This window comes from Barbus barbus, assembly GCF_936440315.1.
Source record: "Barbus barbus genome assembly, chromosome: 40".
Classification (NCBI taxonomy): Eukaryota; Metazoa; Chordata; class Actinopteri; order Cypriniformes; family Cyprinidae; genus Barbus; species Barbus barbus.
The window spans coordinates 25,514,986-25,539,276 of record NC_136718.1 but is presented as its reverse complement, the minus strand read 5'-3'; the positions used below and the strand labels follow the sequence as shown (position 1 = coordinate 25,539,276).

The 24,291-nt window shown below is 35.7% G+C and overlaps 1 protein-coding gene across 2 annotated transcripts in view; it reads right to left on the bottom strand.

The window, feature by feature from the left end:
* Positions 1–7,554: 7,554 nt before the first annotated feature.
* Positions 7,555–24,291, bottom strand: part of znhit6 (zinc finger HIT-type containing 6) — a 36,986-nt gene continuing 20,249 nt past the window's right edge. For both annotated transcript variants that reach the window (XM_079400733.1, XM_079400734.1), the window contains 3 exons: positions 18,452–18,532; positions 10,962–11,086; positions 7,555–8,720 (listed from right to left, as the gene is read on the bottom strand). In XM_079400733.1, coding sequence (XP_079256859.1) covers positions 7,996–8,720; positions 10,962–11,086; positions 18,452–18,532 — 931 coding nt within the window. In that variant the 3' untranslated portion in view covers positions 7,555–7,995. The remainder of the gene's footprint in view (positions 8,721–10,961; positions 11,087–18,451; positions 18,533–24,291) is intronic.

Genomic DNA, 24,291 nt, shown 5'->3' with positions numbered 1-24,291 from the left:
TTATCTAGATTTGGCTCGGGTCCCTTCTTTAATGTGCATCTGTGGGATTTTGTCATCTGTTTTATGGCCCAGCAGGTCAAAATAGTGCATCTGAACAATTAAAATAAGAGCACACCTCTTTTCAACAAGACATACGATTTGGGAAATTGAATATCCATGTGTCCGCTGCTTCAGGAACATGCTGGAGAGAATACATGTAAAATGATGAATAGCACACACTCATGTAGTGATGTAAATGGGTGTGTGAGGTGTACTGCCAAAAGCATAGGATGGGGAATAGTTACTATTAGAGAGCTTAACTAGCCATGACAGACACCTCATCTCACACAGGTGCTGGATATAAGCAATGACGACATGCCACAGACAGCTTACATAAGCGCTAATGAAGAACTTAACGAAAATGAGCCCGCGGTGCAGAGAAGGCGTCAGCGGCGAGTCCAAGGAGGCATAAATGTCTGTTTATCTGCTCAAACAAAGCACTCTTTGATGGGGAAATAAAGCGTTAGTACCGTTAGTGTCTGTGGAAAAGCATTCGAGAGACAGGTTGAGATGGTCCCAGGGTGTTTTCTTCAAATCCATGAACAGAAAGCACATGGATTCAACTCCACAGTGACATGAGATTACTTACAAATGCTTGTAACAACTACAGGCCTGCCAAATTTGATGCAAATTAAAATGACTGAAATAAACAGCTCTAATCCAACAGGCTGGCTTTTTGGTAACAAATTTGTGTTTATAGAGAAAAAGTATGGACATTAAAGGGTTAGTTCACCCAAAAATGAAAATTCTGTCATTAATTGCTTTTCAGGCTTGTAAGACCTTCGTTCATCTTTGGAACACAAATTAAGATATTTTTGATGAAATGCAACTGAAATGTTCCTAGGCCCAGAAACATAGTAAGGATATCGATAAAATAGTTTATGTGACATGAGTGGTTCAACCGTAATTTTACTATTATCCTAAATTATGTATCATTTGAAAGCATAAACACTCAAAATTCATCCTGTGAAAACCATTTTGAACATTGCATTACCATAGAAATGGTGCTGTGAATCCTTTTAGCAGGCTCCTCCCACTAGTGGGCAGTGTCAAGTGTCATATGACAAAATAATCTAAACTTTGTGTCATTTTGACAAAACACACATCTTTGGAAAGGCCTGGAGTCTTAAGGATCCTTATTTGGTGGTTGTTTTGTGATAGAAGTAATATTGTGAAAGAAATGGATAAATGTGTGAGAAAAAAATACATTAAGAAAATCTGTATTTTTGGTATAGCTCCTAAACAAAATCTCCCAGGAACCTTAATTTTTGTAATATCAACTTAAAATTTGGAACATAATATCATAGTTTGATATGCAGCTTTGATTTTTATAGCAATTCCAAAATATTTAGTAAAATTTTCATTTGACACAAAATGTTCTTTTTAACTGTAAACCTAAACTTTTTTTATACTTTCATTTTTTTTATGTTAAAGGAAAAACATTTCAAGGGTTAAAGGAAAAATAATCTGTGGCATCAAATTTGTGAGGGATATTCAGAGTTCAAGTCACTTAAAAGCAACTAAACTAGATCAATTGCATGTAAATTGCATATAAGCTGTAATGTGGATCAGTTAGTCAGCGGTTATTAGTATAGGAAGATGATCATAGGTTAGTTCTGAACATCACAACTAAAACAAACAGACAATAGCTGCTTTATGAAGAGGAGCAGCTGCACAGACTGTACTCATATTGGGCAAGAACACGAGCTGATTGCCAAACAACAGACGACGAGTCCATGACCGATATTCTCCAGTGTAATCAAAGAGCAAGAACGCAAACTCTTGGTCACGTCACTGATAGTAGATCATTATGGGATGTTGTTAGAATGACAGCCACGCACTGTAAAGACAACAGATACAAAAACAACAACAACAACAAAACTAGACTGAAGTAACTGTGGGTGGTTGCCAGAGCGTTACAATGCAGCTGCTTAATAATTCTGAACAGTTAATGTGTTGCTATTCAGTTCCCCAGGAGTTTTGAATAGCTGTTAGTGTGTTGCTATGCAGTTGCTAAGGAGTTCTGAATGGTTTTTAGTGTGTTGCTATGCAGGTGCTTAAGGTATTTGGTTGATAGGGAGTTGCTATGGAGTTCCGATCGGTTGTTAGTGTGTTGCTATGCAGTTGCTAAGGAGTTCTGAATGGTTTTTAGTGTGTTGCTATGCAGGTGCTTAAGGTGTTTGGTTGATAGGGTGTTGCTATGGAGTTCTGATCGGTTGTTAGTGTGTTGCTAGGCAGTTGCTAAGGAGTTCTGAATGGTTTTTAGTGTGCTGCTATGCAGGTGCTTAAGGTGTTTGGTTGATAGGGAGTTGCTATGGAGTTCCGATCGGTTGTTAGTGTGTTGCTAGGCAGTTGCTAAGGAGTTCTGAATGGTTTTTAGTGTGTTGCTATGCAGGTGCTTAAGGTGTTTGGTTGATAGGGAGTTGCTATGGAGTTCCGATCGGTTGTTAGTGTGTTGCTAGGCAGTTGCTAATGAGTTCTGAATGGTTTTTAGTGTGTTGCTATGCAGGTGCTTAAGGTGTTTGGTTGATAGGGAGTTGCTATGGAGTTCCGATCGGTTGTTAGTGTGTTGCTAGGCAGTTGCTAAGGAGTTCTGAATGGTTTTTAGTGTGTTGCTATGCAGGTGCTTAATGTGTTTGGTTGATAGGGAGTTGCTATGGAGTTCCGATCGGTTGTTAGTGTGTTGCTAGGCAGTTGCTAAGGAGTTCTGAATGGTTTTTAGTGTGTTGCTATGCAGGTGCTTAAGGTGTTTGGTTGATAGGGAGTTGCTATGGAGTTCCGATCGGTTGTTAGTGTGTTGCTAGGCAGTTGCTAAGGAGTTCTGAATGGTTGGTAGTAGTGTGTTGCTAGGTAGTTGCTGAAGGTGTTTGGTAGTTATGTAGCTGCAAATGAGTTCTGATTGGCTGCTAATGTGTTGCTATGCAGTTTTAACACAAAACTGCTCAGAACTCCTCCGTTACATCTTAGCAACCCACTAACAACCGTTCAGAACTCATTTACTTGAATTTAATTTAGTTTAATATTTAATATTCAGGATGTGTTGAAGGATTTGTTAGTAATGTTAAAAGTAGGGATGCACCAAATGTTCGGAACCGAAATTATTGGGCCAGAAATAGCAAAAAAAAAAAAAAAAGCTCCATCTGATAAGCGAAAGGACCGAATAAATTATACTGAACAATGACATTTTGGTGACATGATCAAATACCAACCAGTGTATAGTGAGAGGCACGCACTCTTTATAATGCAGCAAACACTGGAAACATTTACAAGCTTTACAAGCACTGACAGCAAGAGACTGGTTACAGTATAATGATTGAAATCACGAAATGGCCTTAAACAATCAGTAAATAAACTGCAAAATGTTACGTTTTCTAACACACGCACGAATTGCATGCACTGTATTCTGACAGCACTGTACCAGCTTGTTAGCCAGGGTTCAAAGAGCGATGAAACTGTTACTCGTCAAACAAGTAACATTTTTATGAATTTTTTATAAGGCATGGATGTGACAATGCGATATGTGCGACAAACATCTTCCCAAATTCATAATGAGAATCATTTATACATTTTCTGTTGTCAACAAAAAGAAGCAACTTTCTGCGGGTTTCCACCAAAATAAAAGCTGAGAAAAAGCAAGAACGCCATCTACATTCATAAATGGTAGTATTATAATTGAACTGTTGTTCTATAAAATAAAAAAAGACAATACTAATGATAATAATTACAACAGCTCTATTAATACATTTATTATAATATTCACACAGTGTTGAATATTAAACTGCGATCTGTAATATGTTATTATAATTTCAAATACAGTAAATGTAATTGATTTCTGTGATCAAAGCTGTATTTTCAGCATCATTACTTCAGTGTCACAGGACCTCTCAGAAATCATTCTAATATGCTGATTTATTTGCTGCTCAGTTTTCAGTCTTCATTCTTTTTTTCTCTTTAGCCAATCACATGCATTATTCAAGAAGGGGGCTCTCAAAAACGGCCAAAAATGTTTTTATTTTTATTTTACTAACATACATTTTAAGTTAAATTGTGTTTTGTTGGTATGACCTGACGTCTGCTAGTGTTCAGTGCTAAATATTTTTAAATTGTTTTGTAATAGATTTTTTCTTTGAAAAGCAAGACAAAACAGTAAAAAGCACATTTTGGCTATTTAATTTGTGCAATGGTGAAAAACGGCAAGATATATGGGGAAAAACTCATGAAAAACCATGTTCAGTACTCGGCCTTTGGCCCAGTTTCATTTTGGACAAGAATTTTCCTCTCGGTGCATCCCTAGTTTAAAGACCACTATTGACGACAACCAAACTGGTCTAAAGACGATTTTCCCAGCATGCACCTGTCCCTCCACGTGCAGCAAGTATGTGGACATCGGGAGTCACCAATTGTGTCTCGTTAAAATGCAGTTACACACAATGCCACGTCCAAGCCACATATTTGAGAAACTAAATCAAGTCGATTCTGAAACACTGTAAACAAAAACCATGCAAACTTCTCAAAGCCTCTCGAGTTTCCCAGACCTTCAAACAATCTGCATTTGTTTGGGATTCTTTTTAACGAAGCGATGTCAAGAACGTAGTGTTCTGCTGGCAGATAAGCTAAGTTTACACTAAAACAACACAAATCTCTGGTCTGAATTAAAGCAGAACACTTTTCAGGACCTAGTGTACTAGAAAACTAAATGTGGCCCATCTGTCACCGAGGGGGTGGTCCAACTGGTTGCAAATAATATTTTTACTGCAAAACGTTTCGCGTCTCATCATCACATTCAGTTAGGAGCTACGCGAATCACATAAATGATACCACATTTTCAATTCAAAACGGCTATGTGTGATTTGCATCACTGGATATTATTGTTGTTAGCTTCACATTTCAATCGCAAAATATTCGTGAAATTTTAAATGTTTCGCTACTTTTTACCTCGCTCTCTTTTAACGGTAAAACTGACGCTTCCCGCCAGAATTCACGCTCAGCTTTGATGAACAGAAAACCCCGCCTACTTTGATTTGATTGGCTATCATTGTGACACTGATGAACGCTGTCAGACCGCTGAGGCAGAGCGGCCTAAAAACTTCACTTTTAAACCTTTTTGTCACCCTAAGAATTTGTTAATTTGAAATTAGTGGGGGACTGAGTTACTACACCCCAAAATGAACATTTTGTTTAATTACTCACCCTCATGTCGTTCCAAACCCGTAAGACCTCCGTTCATCTTTGGAACACAAATTAAGTTATTTTTGATGCATTCTGAGAGCTCTCTGACACTCCATAGACAGCAATGTAATTAACATGATCAGCGTCCAGAAACGTAGCAAGGAGATCGGTCAAATAATCCATGTGACATCAGCGGTTCATCCGTAATTTTACGAAGCAGCAAGAACACTTTTTTTTTACACAAACAAAACGACTTTATTCAACAATGTCTCCTCCGCATCACAGTAGCACCATTTTGGAGAGTATCCACTGAACATAAACTGTTCTGTGTCAGCTGCACCACACGGATACGCTGGTTCTGGTCAAATCAAAGCGTAAATAAATGTAAAAAACGTAACCATGTGGTGCGGCTGACACAGAACAGCATATGCTGTTTACATTCAGTGGACACTCTCCAAAATGGTGCTAGGGTGACGTTATTTTTGTTTTCTTTGCGTACAAAAACTATTCTCGTAGCTTCGTAAAATTACCGATGAGCCCCTGATGTCACATGGATTATTTGACCGATCTCCTTGCTACGTTTCTGGACGCTGATCGTGGTAATTACATTGCTGTCTATAGGAGGGTCAGAGAGCTCTCAGAAAGCATCAAAAATATCTTCATTTATATTCCAAAGATGAACAGAGGTCTTACGGGTTTGGAACGACATGAGGGTGAGTAATTAATGTCAAAATGTTCATTTTGGGGTGGAGTAACCCTTTAATTGTCCCCCTCATTAGGTGGTTACGGCCCTGGCACAGTGTGGTTTTCTCCCGCTGGCTCGGAAAAAACACTCACCAGTAACACGAGGTCAGAACGTACTTATCACAGCAGCACTCCTGTGCTGTACTTCCTGTTTGCGGTGATCGTTTTAGCGTTAAACAGCTTCATCTCACCCATGATGGGCAGAACACGCTCTCAGTGCCCTAAAAATACACATCCGGTGCAAACACACATTGTACTGGAGTCCAGAGATAGAAACCACTTGAACTCTAACCAGCTCGTGCGCTCAAATACTCTAATAAACATGTTACAGTCAACATGAAGGCTAATGAACTAAATGTTCCTGGTCTTACTTTGAAAGATTCATCAGTGCACATTATTCTGTAGCGAAAAAAAAAAAATCATTATGCTCCGCCTCTGAAATGACTTTACTTTTCAGTCCCTCTTGTTTTTGAGCCACATTTATATGGAGACACTTTTGAGAATACAATCAATTACTTTGGGAGAAAATCAAGTCTGTGTTATTAAAAATTATTTTACTAATTGAAATAAAGCTTTAACAAAATATGAAGATTAGATGAAAAACTTTACTTTAAAAAAACTTGAATGAAAGTTTGAAATGTTGCCTTTGCAACTAGCTGAAATAAAATAAGTCTAAGTTTGGTGGAAGTACAGTACCAAAATTTAATAAGCAATGTGCTGCATGGAAAACTGCATCCCAAATGCAATCTTCCACATGCAAGAATGAATTGAACAGTGAGGTCGGTGCTTCCTGATGGAAAAAAGGTAAATAACAGTTAGTGCATTATTGTTTCACATACTGTTTCTATCATAAGTGTATAATATACAACAGCTTAGTATAATTATATAAGTACATACTGTATCCAATAAGCAAGTATTAATCACAGCCAGGTTCCCAGCAGGTATAATCACTAAAAAATGAGAGCAATGATGTAACACACGCATCTGAAGGAATTTAAAGGAGTAGTTCAGCCAAAACTGAACATGTGCTGTCAATGTCCTCACCCTCAGTCCATCCAAGATGTAGACGAGTTTGTTTCTTCATCAGATTTGGAGAAATGTAGCATTGTATCACTTGCTCACCAATAGATGTGTGCAGTGAATGGGTGCCGTCAGAATGAGAGTCCAAACATCACAATAATTCACAAGTGGACCATAATCCATAATAATGCTTCCTCCAGTGAAAAAGTGCATCTCCTGTTGTCTCTCACATCAGAGCTGTTTTGGCTAAACGCAGCTTGATCTGTGCAGATTTCTCTCCTGATTCAGACCAGAACACTTTTTCACTGGACGAAGCCTTATTATGGATTATGGACTTGGATTTGAGTTAAAAACACCTTAATGATGGATTTGTTCCTTACAAACACACATTAACTGATGGACTGGAGTGGTGTGGATTATTGTGATGTTTTTATCAGCAGTTTGGACTCTCATTCTGACGGCACCCATTCACTGCAGAGGATCTCGGATGGCTGGAGCACATTTTCAGCATTTACAATTTTGGCTGAACTATTCTTTTAAGTGCGCACAAAAATCACAAACAAAAGAGACTCAGAACTGGCATCAGTTGCAAAGAGATTCAGAAGTTTATTAAAAAGGAATGGCATAAAAATACTGTCACATAAACACACAGACAGATGCCATAACCTTCTGATGCAACTATAAGGCACATAATGAAAGCACAGATTAACAAATTCCACAGTATACATGATCTGGATCTCATAACAGAAATATAACATTTGCAACTCCTTTTCCATCATTTTCTGCAGTAAATAACAGCGTGAGCTCTATGAGGAATGTTCAGTGTTTGTCCGTCTCCATGAACACAGCGACGACTGATATCACTTATCAGCGCTCAAAACACATCAGCCGCCAAAACAGTCCATCGCCTCGCAACAATTATTGCTACTGTCTCTATTTGAAGCCTTATCTGCTGTTGTCTGGTTATCGGGCGCTGGATTGAGTCTGTTGGATAACATTGTATAAAAATCAGGACTTTTGCCATCACATATTAGCCTGATTGTCACTTGCACTGGAATAAACATCAGTGTTATCTCCATGCATGTTTTCCTGGCCTTCAATCTGATTTGTTTCTGATTGTTCACATGGTGAACTCTGACTATTGGCAATGCAGGAGTCAGTCTGTCCTTCTGTGTCATGATTTGCACCATTTTTCTCTTGAACACCATCATCTTCTGGACGTTCAGCGCTGGAATTGATGATTTTCTGACATTCGTGAGGTGAAACATGAAACTTATGGTTTTCACATAGACTTCTACCATCATCAGTGAAAGTCTCAGTGTTGTCAGCTTCTTCAGGACCTTGAGAAACCATCATCATTTCTTCAGTTTTGCTGGTGATGTTCACTGAAACCTCTTTGATTTGGTTCCCATCATGAGCGTCCTGAACACTGTTATGAGGAGGAGAGTCCTTCATCTCCTCCTCTAGATTCTGGCTTCCCTGAAGCTCTTCTTCATCACTGTCATCATCCTCATCATCTTGCATTACAGGTATCTTCTTCTCAGTGTCCTCATTGACACCATCATCATCATCTTCAGTGCTTCCATCGTCTTCTTCACTTCGGATCTCTCCTTCCTCCAGCTCATCGTCCTCTGAGACTTTTGGCTTCTTCGCCACATGCACAAGAGCTTCTGAAAGCGTTTCAGCCGGGGAACATGAAGTTCTGGTGATGTTCGCTGATGCAGTGCTTTGGACAGCACTGGGATGCTCTAGAAGGAGAAAAAAATGAATGGTGTAAGCAATATAAATAAGGCAGTAATTAATTAACAGTGTGTGAGGGGGTCTGTGGAAAAGTTTAGAGAAAAGCAGTGTAAAAAATGCATTAAAAACTGTACAAAAAATTAATAAATAACTATAAACAAATTTGGTTAAAATAAAAAGAATAGACTTAAATATATAAATTTAGACTGACATGCATAAATAAAATTAAAATGAACAAATGAGGGAAATAATTTATTAAAAAGAATAAATAATACACCTAGCTAGGCGTCTGTGGAAAACTTTTGGAAAATCAGTGTAAAAATAAATACATAAATAAAAATACATAAATGCATAAAAATAAAATTAACTAAATTTAAGTCATGTTTAAATATATAAACAACTTTTGATATAAATAAATAACTACATAAACAAAAAAAATATGATTACAATAATAATAAAAAAAACATTAAAATAAACATGTAATTAAAATAATTAATACATCTAACATCTTTTTTTTTTTTGTCATGATTCACTCTGATTTACAGCTGTAGTGCATGAGAGACAACAGCTGATGCAGAATCTGCTTCATTCAGATGTTATATACCAAAGTAATTAGATCATAGGTTAGGTAAACGCATTGTTATCTAAGAACAGACTCCAGTGAAAGCTAGACCCCCGCTGCTCGGCTCCGATGGACCGCTTTCTCTCGCTGAGCAGGGTTACGCAACGAACAGAAGCAGCAGCACACATGTTCTGCATACAAGTGTGTGTGTGTGTGTGTGTGTGTGTGTGTGTGTGTGTGTGTGTGTGTGTGTGTGTGTGCGTCTCCATAAACATGTTTATGGGCAGGTAACTGGTTAACGTCACACCGAGCTGAGGTTATTAGCGCTGCGTGAGAGTCTCTAGCACATCATCTCTATCAGAGCCGTCGGCAGGCTTTGATGGACCAGCAATGCCTTACATAACTCAATTAGCATGTGAAGACAGTTAGATGTGTTGGACGGCTGCTAACAGAAACTTGGGGTTTTTTCAGTGGATGTTTGGTCAGTCCGGCCTGTTTGAGAAGTGAACGTATGAGGTTTGGAACTCATGAAAACTGACGAGAACATGCTTCATCCCATCACAGGAAAGAAATAAGACTTTTTTTTTTCTTACAGAAAATAAACCGTGCTTTTTAGACCACTTATATTTATTTATTTTGTATTATGACATAAGTTTTATGACAATTAAACACACTGCCCAATTTAATATAAGTAAAATTTTACAGTAATGACAATCATCATTGAGAATATTCATAAATGACTCAAATTTCAGCAAAGTTTAATACAGTAAAATAAGAATAATCTATCATTTATAATTAATGATATGTGACCCATGGAGCTCAAAAGCAGTCATGAGTAACACAGGTATATTTGTAGCAATAGCCAACAATACACTGTATGGGTCAAAATTATACATTTCTCTTTTATGACAAAAATCATTAGGATATTAAGATCATGTTCCATGAAGATATTTTGTAAATGTACTACTGTAAATATATCAAAACTTCATTTGAACAACTTTAAAGGAGATTTTCTCAATATTTTAGATTTTTTTGCTCCCTCAGATTCCAGATTTTCTAATAGTTGTATCTCAGCCAAATATTATCAAATCATAACACATCATACATCAGTGGAAAGATTATTTATTCAGCTTCAGATGATGTAGAAATCTCAATTTCAAAAAATTGCCCCTTATGACTGCTTTTGTGCTCCAAGGTCACATATATTATTTTTTAATATATTTAACATTGGATCAATGAATGAATTAATAAATAAATAAATAAATTTAGCAATTGCTAAAACATTTCACTTATGAAAAAAGTAAAAAAGAGAATGTTGGGTAAATATGCTTAATAATAATAATAATAATAATAATAATATATGACTACAATTTTCTAGTAAAATATTTAGTGTTTAAAACGAGTGAAATACAAATGGGGGTTAAATATGCTTAATTGTCATGAAAATTATTCCTCAATATTATTTAAAAACAAACAAACAAAACTTTGTTCTTTATACAAAATATTATAATTTCTAATAGGCCTATATTATTTGTAATACAAACAAACATTTTCATTAGATTTTGGGATGAAATATGAGCCAGGCCAAACCTCAGCTCCTGACGGCTCTGCAGAGACTGCAGGCTCAGAGGTGTGCTTGTGTTCAGTATTAATGTGTGTTCAGAGACGTTTGGACAGTGTTTTGTACCCGGTCTGCGAGCGAGGTACTCCTGACTGTGCTCCTTCAGAACCACAAAGATTTCTGGGTATTCCACGATGGTTTTATGCATCAGGTTTTCCTGCAGACTCTTCTTCAGATCCAGCTCCAGATACCTGCCAAAAACAACACAAACAAAGCCTATTGATGATATTCAATATATACCATGACATTTATATATACACACTACTGTTCAAAAGTGTGGGATACATTTAAAAAAAAATTAAGAAATACTTCCATTTTCTTCTGCTCACTAAGGCCGTGTTCACACTTGGCGTCTTTTTCGAAGCTGCCGGCGTCTGTTTTACATTATAATCCTATGGAGTAAACCGTGTTTTCAAAAAAGTCCTGAGCGCTTTTTAAAACGCCACCGCCGGCGTCTTTTTCTGCAGCTCAGAGCGTTTTTTCGAGTTGAAAAAATTTCAACTTTTCTGAAAAAAACGCCCTACGTCAAGCGCCTTTTTGACCGCTGACCAATGACAAGCGAGTAGCGAGATCTGTCGTTTCCATAACAACAAGAAGAAAAATGGAGAAGGTGCCGGTAGATAGACTGCTCGTACTAGTTTCGGAGCACAGGGAGCTGTATGATATGAGCACAAAACTCTATCATAATATTGGTTCCTTCCCCGTATAATGTCGGCATTTGAATCGACATTTTCTTTCCCGTTAACTTCAAAAGCCAACGTAAGAGCCAACTTTTTACTCTTTCTTGACATTTCTGCAGTACACAGCGCTAGGCTACTGTTACAGCTGTTGCTATGACAACAAAAGACGCTCTCAGCTGCTATTTGTAACAGACGCTGCCAGCTTTGTTTTTAATTAAAAAAACGCTCTTGTCAACTTTTTCTAGTCAAAAAAGACGCCAAGTGTGAACACGGCCTAAGGCTGCATTTTTTTGATAAATATTACTCCAATTTAAAATATGCTATTTTCTATGTGAATATCTGTTAAACTCATTTATTTCTGTGAATTTTCAGCATCATTACTGCAGTCTTCAGTCACATGATCTTCAGAAATCATTCTAATATACTGATTTGCTGCTCAAGAAACATTTCTGATTATTATCAATGTTGAAAACAGTTGTGCTGCTCAATATTTTTGTGGAAACTTTCTAAATATGAATAGAAAGTTCAGCATTTATTTGAAATAGAAACCTTTTGTAACATTATAAACATTTACTGTCACTTACGATCAAGTTAATGCATCCTTGATGAATAAACATATCGATTTCTTTTCCATCACAGAAATAAATTACATTTTCAAATAGAAAGCAGTATATTACATGTGCACACATTACAACATTTCAAAACATGACTGATGCCACTGAATCAAAAACCGATTCACTGTGACTATATCATGAATACTAGACACACTGCTCCGTCCGTGTTGACGTTCTCCGGTAGAACATTCCCATGACATCACAGTTGGAGGTGCGAGAGGAAGCGCTCATGTTTTGGCTCCATAAAAAGCAACTGGAGGCTAAACCCCGCTCACAGCTGGAGACTCGTTCAGCCGAATCAGTAACAGCTTTAACAAACGCTCATGAGCCCTTTAGCTTTCTCTCACATGACATCAGCGAATCCCTGAGGCCTGCAGTGCGTAAATCAGGGGTGTCACAGCGGCCCATAGCTCACGCTTGTTTATGTTCTGAGAGCGGTTCGGGATCCGTCTGCTGGTGAACATACAGACACCTGCATCAACAGATCCTCAGACTGCAGCGTCGGTTTTTCAGGCCAAACCAAAGAGCCAAACCCATGCAAAGGAAAACAAGCCGGACCGAGCCAAACCTCACTGGGACCCGCGAGGCTTTGCCAAATCCACACACGACAACAAACAAACGGCCCGTTTCTGTGCTGAAAACCACAGACGGAGCTCATAGATCAGTTACATAAGGATTGAGATTTATGGACTAAATTACACAGATACTGCTGGCATTGAAACTTACTCAAGTCTATGCAGGAAACAACCACAAAGCATTCGATTCCAAGGCTGTTAATTATTATTTATATAAGTCTAAAAGTCAAATAAGAATGGGGGTGCAATTGTCATGAAATTTATTTATTAAAATGATTTAAAATATTACACAAAATATTATAATGTATAATATAACTTATAATTAATAATCTATTATTTTTATAAATTTAACAATAAATAAATAATTTGACCAATTTTAGTATTTAGCTTAAAACATGCATGGGGTAAATATGCTTAATTTTCATGTAAATTTTTCCTCTATTTTTAAAAATGTCAAATTAGAAAATGTATAATAATTACAGTCAATAATATATTATTTTAATAAATCTGACATGAAATAAATAATGTTTAGCAATTATTTGAATTGAAAAAGTATTTCATTTGAAAAAAGTAATTTCTCAGTATTTAGCTGAAATATGCATATGCCACGAAAAGTACAATAAAATTGTTAAAAATAAATAAATCCTAAAAATTGTCCTCTGCAAAATATTATAATGAGCAATATATTATTCTTAATATATCTAACACTGAATGAATATTTATCAATAATAAATACATAAAATGTAGAACAACATTTTAATCCTATAAAGTCTGAACGTCTAAGGCTCTAAATGATCAACATGATCCAAGCTTCGATGTTAAGGCCATTGCACACCAAGTCTGAAATTTTCACGTGTGTTTCCATTATTTTGTATTCCTCATCCTTTCCTATCAAAATGAATGGTATGGATGCGAAAACGCAGAAAATAGAGTCTGATCCGAATTTTTTTTACGACGGACAAAGGTTTTGGAGGCAGTGTGTAAAAATGATTGACACAACGTGAGGACGTATTTATTTTTTAATGTGTGAAAATTTCGGATGACAATTTTGGACTTAGTGTGCAAAGACCTTTAAACCTGCTGCACTCAATCTCCTCATGTCTTCTGTCGTCTGATTGATAGTTCTGAGTGTTTTATCCAGTCAAAGCTCTTTTAGTGTAATTGTACAAACGTCCAGCTTCAGCGGCTGCTTCAGTGTCAAATCTTGACTGATTTTGATCAAGTAAAGGTCAGAATAACTGCAGTAATATCTCCAGATGAACACTTTCTGGACTGAAGCAGCTCAGCTTTACTTGATTCTCCATCAATCATTTTCTAGATAAATCAGTGCGTCTCAAATCTGATCATCAGGATCTTTAGAGGAGCGTTTGTTTCCAGAAGCTTTACTTTCTCTGTTCCTCAGCGGAGGACTGATCTTCATCTCACATCTTCTGAGGAGCGTTTATTTCTTCATCTCTCAATCAGCATTGCATTATATGTTTGGATCATTTACATCTCATCTGACTAAGACATATTACTGGAGATATAGAGCGACCGCTGATAATTATATGATTTTATGTGAGTAACTGCTGCACTGATTAAACAAGGTTCATGGTCATTTCAAACGAACACTGAAGAGTTGGACAGTAACCTAGATTAATACATGCTGTACTAAACTGTTAGTTCAATATGGAAACGGTCTATTAGCGGAGTAAATATTAACCGTGAGCGATGAAAGGCGCTTTTGTGAGCTCGCTGAGCTTCCAGTAAAGAGATGTTTGTGGTGAAGGACTGAAATGCCAAACAAAACAAACCGTTTTCACATGAGAGACGGATAAAACAATCATCTGCTCATTTACTGATTGACATGTTTTGGAAAATGTTTTAGGCTCAGGTTAAATCGCATTGTCTGTCATTAATGCAGGAAAATCTCAGAATTGAGCCGCGAGGTGAACGCAGAAATCACTCAAGTGTTTCCTGTGGTTATGTTTTTGCTGGTCAGAATCACGTCATACAGATGTCTACACGCCGGACGCTTCGACAGATGTTTGTCCATCAGAACCGTATCTGGTAACAAATCCTCGTCTTCAATGAGAAATGTCAAGACAATTACATTTGGACTTCAAATATCCACATATACAATCTTTAGCAGTTTTGTATAATTGCTGATATGCTTTAAAAGGGTGATATTTTCCAGTCATTTTGACCAAATCGACAATGGTGCCAATTAGATGCAAAATAAGTTGCATAAAATATTTATTGGAATTCAATTTAAGAGTTATTTCAAGTTCTAAGACTCTGATGGTAAAGTCTATGATTACTAGATAAAAGAAAAATTATTTAATTATTTTCCTAATTTATTTTTTTTTACTTGAAAATATCCCATAGATTCCATGTGGGGTTCAGGTCAGACATGTTGGCAGGCCAATCAAGCACAGTAATATCATGGTCAGCAAAGCACATGGAAGTGGTTTTGGCACTGTGGGCAGGTGCTAAAGTCCAGCTGGAAAATGAAATCAGCATCTCCATAAAGCTTGTCAGCATCTGGAAGCATAAAGTGCTCTAAAATCTTCTGATAGACGGCTGCATTGACTTTGGACTTGATAAAACACAGTGGACCAACACCAGCAGATGACATGGCAGCCCAAATCATCACTGACTTCGGAAACTTCACACTGGACTTCAAGCAACATGTATTCTGTGCCTCTCCACTCTTCCTCCAGACCTTGATTTCCAAATGAAATACAGAATTTAAATTTATCTGAAAAGAGTACTTTGGAGCACTGAGCAACAGTTCAGTTCTTTTTCTCCACAGCCCAGGTTAGATGCTTCTGACGTTGTCTCTGGTTCAGAAGTGGCTTGATAGTCCTTTTCCTGAAGACGTCTGAGCGTGGAGACTCTTGATGCACTGACTCCAGCTTCAGTCCACTCCTTGTGAAGCTCTCACAAGTGTTTGAATCAGCTTTGCTTGACAGTATTCTCAAGCTTGCGGTCATCCCTGTTGCTTGTGCTCCTTTTCCTAACCAAATTCTTCCTTCCAGTCAACTTTCCATTTAATATGCTTTGATACAGCACTCTGTAAACAGCCACAGCTTTCAGTAATGACCCTCTGTCACTTACCCTCTTTGTGGAGGGCGTCAGTGTTCGTCTTCTGGACCATTGCAGTCAGCAGTCTTCCCCATTATTGTGGTTTCAATGAACAAGAGATACACAGAATTTATACTGTAGAGATGGTCATTAATTGAAACTCAAATATAAATATTCTAATATTTTGAGATACTGATTTTTGGCTTTCATGAGCTGTAAGCTATAATCATCAAAATTAAAACAAAAAAACTTTTGAAATGTCTTACTTTACATGTAATGAATCTAAAATATATGAAAGTTTCACTTTTTGAAATGTTACAAAAAATGACGTTTTTCACTATATTCAAATTTTTTATATATATTAATCGTGATTAATCGCATCCAAAATAAAAGTTTTTGTTTACATAATATACGTGTGTGTACTGTGTATATTTATTATGTATATATAAATACAAACATATACATGTATATTTAAGAAAACAAAAACTTTTATTTTAGATGTGATTAATCGTGATTAATCATTTGACAGCACTATATACACACACACACACACACACACACACACGTATACCATTCACTCAAATTAGAAGTATTTTTTTTAAAGTGTAATACATTTTAAAATTGATAGCTCTCAATTATACTGTAATGTTGAATGGCTATAGTCAATGATTAAATATTGGGGGGGGGGGGCAATTTTATAGAGACATCAGTATTGGCATCAGTGATACTGGCCTTCAGTCATAAAAAAAGATGACATTAAACAAATATAAAAAAAATATACTGTCTTTATGTTGTTTGTACATTCATTTGAAGATTGAATGCGAGTATAAAAAAAGGTATACGTGTATCCTGTATGAAAAACCCTCAAAAGAAAGGTGATTGATTTCATTTTAAATGCTACAAATCAGAAATGAGGGCAAAAACTGAATTCTGTAGGAAACACTTCCAGGAGCAGTGAGGCTCAGAAAGCAGGTGTGAGGGTCGACAGGTGCACAGGGCTTTACGGCTCCCACACGGCCCTCGGACCCCAGCGAGGGACACCACAACACACAGAGAGAGAGACTGAACCAGAGAAAAGCATCTCTGATGTGCTCCAAAGCGCTCAAACTGTGTAACTGTGGGGGAATTTATGAGCAGTGAAGTCATTCCCATGAAGCATTCTGTGTCAATGTCATACACGCAGGAATAAATCAGGAGAGTGTCGGCCAATGGACAGCCACCGTTATCTCCGGGTATGTTTCAGTTCTTACCAAAGACACAATAAAACACACATTTCACTCCGGTGGCATTTACAAGGACAGGAAGCCAACAACACGCGTCACATGCTAAGATTAGACCCAACGATTACAATAAAACATTTTTACTTCAGGAGCTGGAGCAGCTCGTTCCATTTTCAGATATGAAGAGATACAATTATATCATTATATATATATTTTTTTACATTGTTTGGTTTGATATCATTGCTGGAATGCATTAAATTAATGATTTTTTGCCCAAAACAGCAAATGTCTCCAATTAAATCATTTTATTACGGCTTTTGGTATTTTTTGGGGTTAGAGTCAAGTATTTGTAAATATTGTTTAGACATTTTTACTATTTGGGAACCAAATGAACAAATAATAAATGATTCTTAACAAAATGTATAAATTAATTAATAAATAAAAATACATAAACATTTACTAATTGATCAAATAAAATAAATGATATAAATAATATCTAAAATAAATTCATAAATTAAATTCATAAATAAATTAATATATGAGATTATATTGGGGAAAATATTAATAATAAATTACTATTAACTAAACTGATAAATTGATTAAACAAAATACATTAAAATAAATAAACATAATATAATAAACAAACAAATATATTAATATACAAATATAATTAATAAATTAATAAACCTAATTAATACATGAATTTGGGAACCAAGCTAATAAATAATGAATGATTATTATCTAACAAATTCATTAGTAAACAAAAAACACAAAGAAATAAAGTTAAGAAAATTTGCATAATTAAAATAAAATGAATGAATAAATAAATAAATACATCTATTTAATGTATAAATAGGGAACCAAACTAACAAATAATAAATAAGTATTAAAACAATCATTAAATAATTATAATATATAATAAAAAACCTTCATTAATAAATAATAATACATGATAAAATGAAAAAGTACATGATAAAGAAAATTAATAATAAATAAATAAAAAAACTATCAGAAGTGTCATACAGTATTAGGTCGGCAACAAACAATTATTTTGATAATCGATTAATCTAACTATAATTAGAATGATTAATCGGCTAATCATTGATTATTTCATAGATTAATCAGTAGGCTTTAGGTGATTATTCAGATTTTGTAATTGGTTAAAATATTGAGGTTATTCATATTCATATAGAGCTGCTTCATAACAATTGATTCTTCATCTTCAATACTGTGCAGCTGCTTGCTTTAAAGCATCTACTGTATAAAGCGCTTTATAAATAAACGTGACGTGATGGAACTTGTTGTAAACGATCAGATGCTTTCTGAACTGCTGTTTTCTCACCGCTGTCGTGTTTGTTTGGTTATTGAGAGGAAATTGCTCAGCAGCCTATATATTATTACCTGAGAGAGTTGGGCTGTGTTTGCTCTGACTTCAGAAAGACTCTGATGTCCTCCGGAGGACTGTGGACGTAGATCTTTAACCTGGAAACACAACACACATGAAATCAGCCTTCTCCAGAGAAAGAAAGCCTGTACATTCACGCTGTCTGTGTCCTCACTCGACAGGAGGGTGGGGTGTGTGATGATAAGCTCGTGGCGACACACGGAAAACGCCTTTAAACAGCATTCGCTACACGTTTTACTTACATAACGTGACGTTTCTGAGTGAATCTGGCTGGATGCAGGAATGCATATTAAGAAAGTTAAACAGTGTTAGTTTTGAACTCATGTTGACTTTAACAGTGAATGCACTCTCTCTCACACACACACACACACACACACACACACAATATTCTCAGACTCATATATGAAAGTCACGGCTGATATGATAAACTAGCTGGTTTGGTAACATATGCCAGTCATAAGTTTGGACACATTTAAAGTTCCCCTGTAGTCAAATATTTTATCCCTTAAAACTCATCTTTGATCATGAAAATGACATATTTCTTGTGAAAATAATTTTCTCATGCCTTAAAATAGCTTGAATGTAACTCAACACCCTTGCCTCATTTACTATACGCGGATCTATGAATATGCAAATGAGCCCCGCCTCCACTCAGTCGCAGCATCCACTGAACTGTAGTAAACGCAAAACAATGGCCTACACGGATACTGACTGATAAAACTATGTTTTTACACTACAGTGACTACTATAACATTCGTTAAAGTTACTTGACGATGTTGTGTCCTCAAAATGCCGTTAAGACTGAATGCAGCCGTTTGTGATTCTTGATTGGAGAGGTGGGTCTGACTCCAGGCTACACTATTGCCACGGGTTATAATGCAAGTTAGCGCTTCTAAATTAAACCATGGCTTCATTGTTTTTTTTGCTCTAATTTATGGTTTGTTTTGTGCTGGTATTGGTATATTTTGCATGCTGGTTACTGGTTTGTGTGACTGAGGGCTGTTTCAAGCCACATTTCTGGGTCAACTACAGTTTTAAGGAGAAAATACTCCTGGCAATGGTGTTGATTAATGGATTGACACATGATTTGTCTAAAAGCATATTAAAAACACCACATACACAAATAAACAAAAACATGATTTTCACTACAGGGGGACTTTAAATGTATGTTTCTCATCGTCTTAATAAGCTTTTGATTTACTGAATCACTTCTGCAAACAAATATAAACTGTGCAGCTGCTTGCTTTAAAGCATCTACTGTATAAATCTTAATAAAGTTTGACTTGTCTGTGTCTACATATAAAAGTATTCAAAGTTATAGGGCCTTATGAAACCCATTTAATTTTTCCACATTTTTGTGTAATTTTTCCAGTTTTTGTGTGTGTGTTTTAATTAGTGCTGTCAACCGATAAATTTTTTAAAACTAATTAATCGCACATTTTTCTGAAATTAATCGCGATTAATCGCACCTAAAATATACTTTTATATAGCAATTTCACATTCAATCTTCAATTTAATGTACAAAGAACATAAAGACAGTATATTTTTTAATATTTGTTTAATGGCATCTTTTTTATGATTGTAGGTCAGTATCAAAGCTATCAATTTTAACATTTATTAGACTTTAAAATAACTTCCAATTTGAGTGAACTTAAAACAATCTTCACATAAACCCATTATAATAAATGTCATATTACCAGTGCCCTTCAACTGCATAATTGAAGTTATCAAACACTAAATTCTAGATTAAATATAGATGAATCATTTGTTCTTTTTTCTTTATCCTTTGATTAATAGACATCACAGCTGTTTTATCAGGTTATCTTGGCTGTTATTTCTTTAAGAGCTGCCGCTGCTGAACATGATGTGACTCTGACACGCATCTCTCAACCCTTTTGAACTTTTCTGAGCCACTTCAGGTCTTAAAGTCTATTAATGAGCGGAACGTTCTAACGTTCTAAAAAGCATTTCTAATCAAATTAACTTTAACAATTTATTGGTATGTTACAATTTTAACAACAATAGTGGACTGTAATTTATTTATTTTCTTCAGAAATTCTGTGTTGTCTGTTTGAATTTTTCTGGATTTATGATTCAATGCAAATTTATTATTAAAAAAAGTGATTTTTAATTTTCACACGAAAATATAACAAATATTTTATTTTTTGGCAAACAAAGTGCAGCACAACAGATATAAAATAAAAATAGGGAAGAACAACTGATTATTCCTTAAAAAAGGTTTAATTATTTTATTATTCTCATTATTATAGAAACATATATTATATATAAAGTAAATTATTAAACAAAACTGTTAACTGTACAAATTTAGGAATGAAATGAATAAGTAATAAAAGATGAATAAATTAATCATAAAATTAGTAAATAAACAAAATGAAGAAATCAAGTATAAATGTATAATACAAAAAAATATTATAATAAAAGTTGCAATAATTATTATTATTTTAGTAAGTAAATTCTACTGTACAATAGTCATATTTTATTATTCTCATTATTATAGAAACATATATTATATATAATGTAAAGTAAATTATTAAACAAAACTGTTAACTGTACAAATTTAGGAATTTCATAAATTTGCAAAAAATGACATTGAACTATTTTGGCGGCGTGTAGTAAAGACCTTTGGATTTCTGTCTCTGATGATGGTTTTATCAAATGAAATGGTCAAATCACAGTTTGATTAAGTTACAGCCCTACTTTTGATTTATTCATCCAAATTCCATGTTACAATTAACTCCATTAGTGTGAGCACGGTTAATCTATCATAAGGGAAACGGTCAGAATAAGTACATGTGTCCAAACTCCTGACCATTCTCATCTATCCAGTGTCCGACGCCTCAACCCGCCGTGACCCGTTTTCATTGTGTTCCTGAAGCCGATGTTATCTTGATAAAAGCCATCGTTCATTTGAAACACACGCAGACGGAGCAGAGCCGAAGCTGACAGCGCTCACAGGTTCAGATTTGCTCCAAAACACACAAAGGCATTTAGATGGAAGCGTGGAACATGTTCTGACAGATGATTCCTGAAATATAAACAATCCAGTCGCTGCTCTCGATGTTGCGTAACAAACAGAGACGAGGGAGAAAGGTTTGGACGTGATGCTGAATCATTCGAACCCCCCCCGCTGTCCGTCAGGAGACGAGAACATGTGAGACCGTTTAGGAGAAGTTCAGCTGATTTGGTTTGTTGGATGTTTTCTAAACACAATTAGCTACAATTAAGAGGCTTTTAAGATCGGTAGAGATTTGTTAGTTTGCTGACAGTGTCCTCACCCTCAGTGAGGTCATCCAAGATGTAGACGAGTTTGTTTCTTCGTCAGATTTGGAGAAATGCCATTGCTCAGCAATGGATGTGAATGGGTGCCGACAGAATGAGAGTCCAAACAGCTGATAAAAACATCACAGTAATACACACCACTCCAGTCCATCAGTTAATGTCTTGAGACAAAAAAAGACAAAATCCAAAATTCCTTTTTTTTTTTTTTTAAATTTCTGAATAACAAGAAGTAACTGCAAACCTGTACAATTAAACAATAGTTAACTCAAAGTTTAACCAAAATTAAATTTTTAGGGTCTTATTTTTTCATAAAGTCAGTTTTTTTCAGTTTTATTTTTTTGGATTCAATTTTAATAATCAAAAAGCATGTCTAACAAATTAAAAAAATTAAATTTGAACAATTTAACAAAAATTATGTTTTCCATTTTAATTTTTCTGGATTCCATTTTAATGGTTTAATTAAATTATATTAACCAAAAACAATATATAATCAACTGAATTTATAAAAAGGTAATAATTAAATACTTACACAAATTTAACAATAATAGGGCCCTATTAAATGTTTTATTTTTTCAGAAATTCTAGTGTTGTTTTTTTGTTTTTTAAGAAACAAATCCATCATTAAGATGTGCAGATTTCTCTCCTGATTCAGACCAGAACACTTTTCCACTGGAGGAAGCATTATTATGAGTTACGGACTCGTATTTGAGTTAAAAACATCTTAATGATAGAATTGTTTCTTTTGTCTTCTCCAGATGTTAACTGATGGACTGGAGTGGTGTGGATTATTGTGATGTTTTTATCAGCTGTTTGGACTCTCATTCTGACGGCACCCATTCACTGCAGAGCATCCATTGCTGAGACACTGATGCAGAGACACATTTCTACAAACCTGATGAAGAAACAAACTCTTCCTAATCTTGGATGGCCCGAGTAGGAATAAACGTTCAGCAAATGATAGTTTCTGGGTGAACTATTCCTTTAAAGATAATATTCCACCTCTTTAATCGACTCGTTTGTACATGCTTAATGAGTTTCTATAATGGAAAAATATGAATCAGCACTGATCTCCGGGGTAAAAGTCTTTTGAACGTCAGCATTCCTTTTCACAATAATTTACACAACTATCAAACCCTCCCTGAAAGATGCCTGGATTTAAGAGCAAGAGACGCCCTACTCTATTCTACTGTTGATTTCGTGGCCTATTATCACACAGTAAAGAGTTTATTTCTAACTCCAAACCGCAGCTTCGTTTCTGCATTTACAGACGTTTTGTTGATCTGCAAGCCATAATTATGATGTGCTGATCCAAATGGCCCAAAAACCGTTCCATGAAGAAACAATACAGAGAATATGCTCCACTTAATTACGTAAATTGTCAAGTCATTACTGCATTTTGTGGAAAAGTAAAAAAATGAATCTGTCCCAGTTTTCCCTGCGAGTCTGACATCAATAAACCGCCAAAAAGGGCCAGACGCAATCTCACTGACTGACAATGCTGCACTTACGCCACAATTCAGTCATAAAAAGTCATAGAGATCACATTAAACATCCGAAATGAAAAGCAGACGATCAAGAAATGTGAACATGTCACACGCCACGATCAGACGTCAGCTCAGCGGTAATTCACCGTTTGTCATCGTCGACACGTGTGCATATTTCTGCAGTCGGAGCTTGTTCGATGGCAAGCTCAACAGGTGAACAAGGCCCTGTATGTGCTGCAGCTAAATTCAGTGGTCAATTCATCTATTAGTGTTTAATCTAGTTCTGTATGCATACCATTCAATCATTCATGGAGTGACAACTGCATTACAATCAAATTAACTTCAGACTGTTTCCGGTAGTGGCAACCGCATTTGTAGAAATTCTACATAGTGTGTGTAGAACCAAACTGAACAACTAGTTGTTAATGATATATTTACATGTGCATTAGAGTTGTGAAATCACAGTGAACGAGGTGTGTTTTGACTCGTTAGGGTTGCCAGATGTTACTAAAAAAAACAAAGCACAAAATAAACATATCCAAAAACGTTACCTTGGAAATATGCCACATATCAAAATATTATAATCTGCATCTGTCTACTTTATTAACTGCATAAAGTGGATCACTTTATGAGCCCAAAGACGCTTAAATAGGGATGCGCCGATACTTTTCTCAGCCGATAACAATAACCGATTATTCAGAATGATATCTGCCAATAGCGACAGTTTAGCTTTCTGAAGGGAAAGAAAATCTCTCCCAACTAATGCTGTAAACTATAGACAGCCCTCTCATTTGGTACATTAGAGGTTCAAATGAACAACACATTTTCATATAAAATAATCACACTTAAATAAAAACAATTGTTTACAACTCAATTGCACTTTAGGTACTTTTCATAAAACCTCGTCTTCATGACCGATTTATTCAAACACATATAATACATCGTAAATAAGCTCCATATAGTGTTTTAAAGCTAAATAATACTGTTCATAAACAATCTGCTGATGGTCGATAGTGTAGATCACTGCTTTTATTGACCGATACCGATTTTAG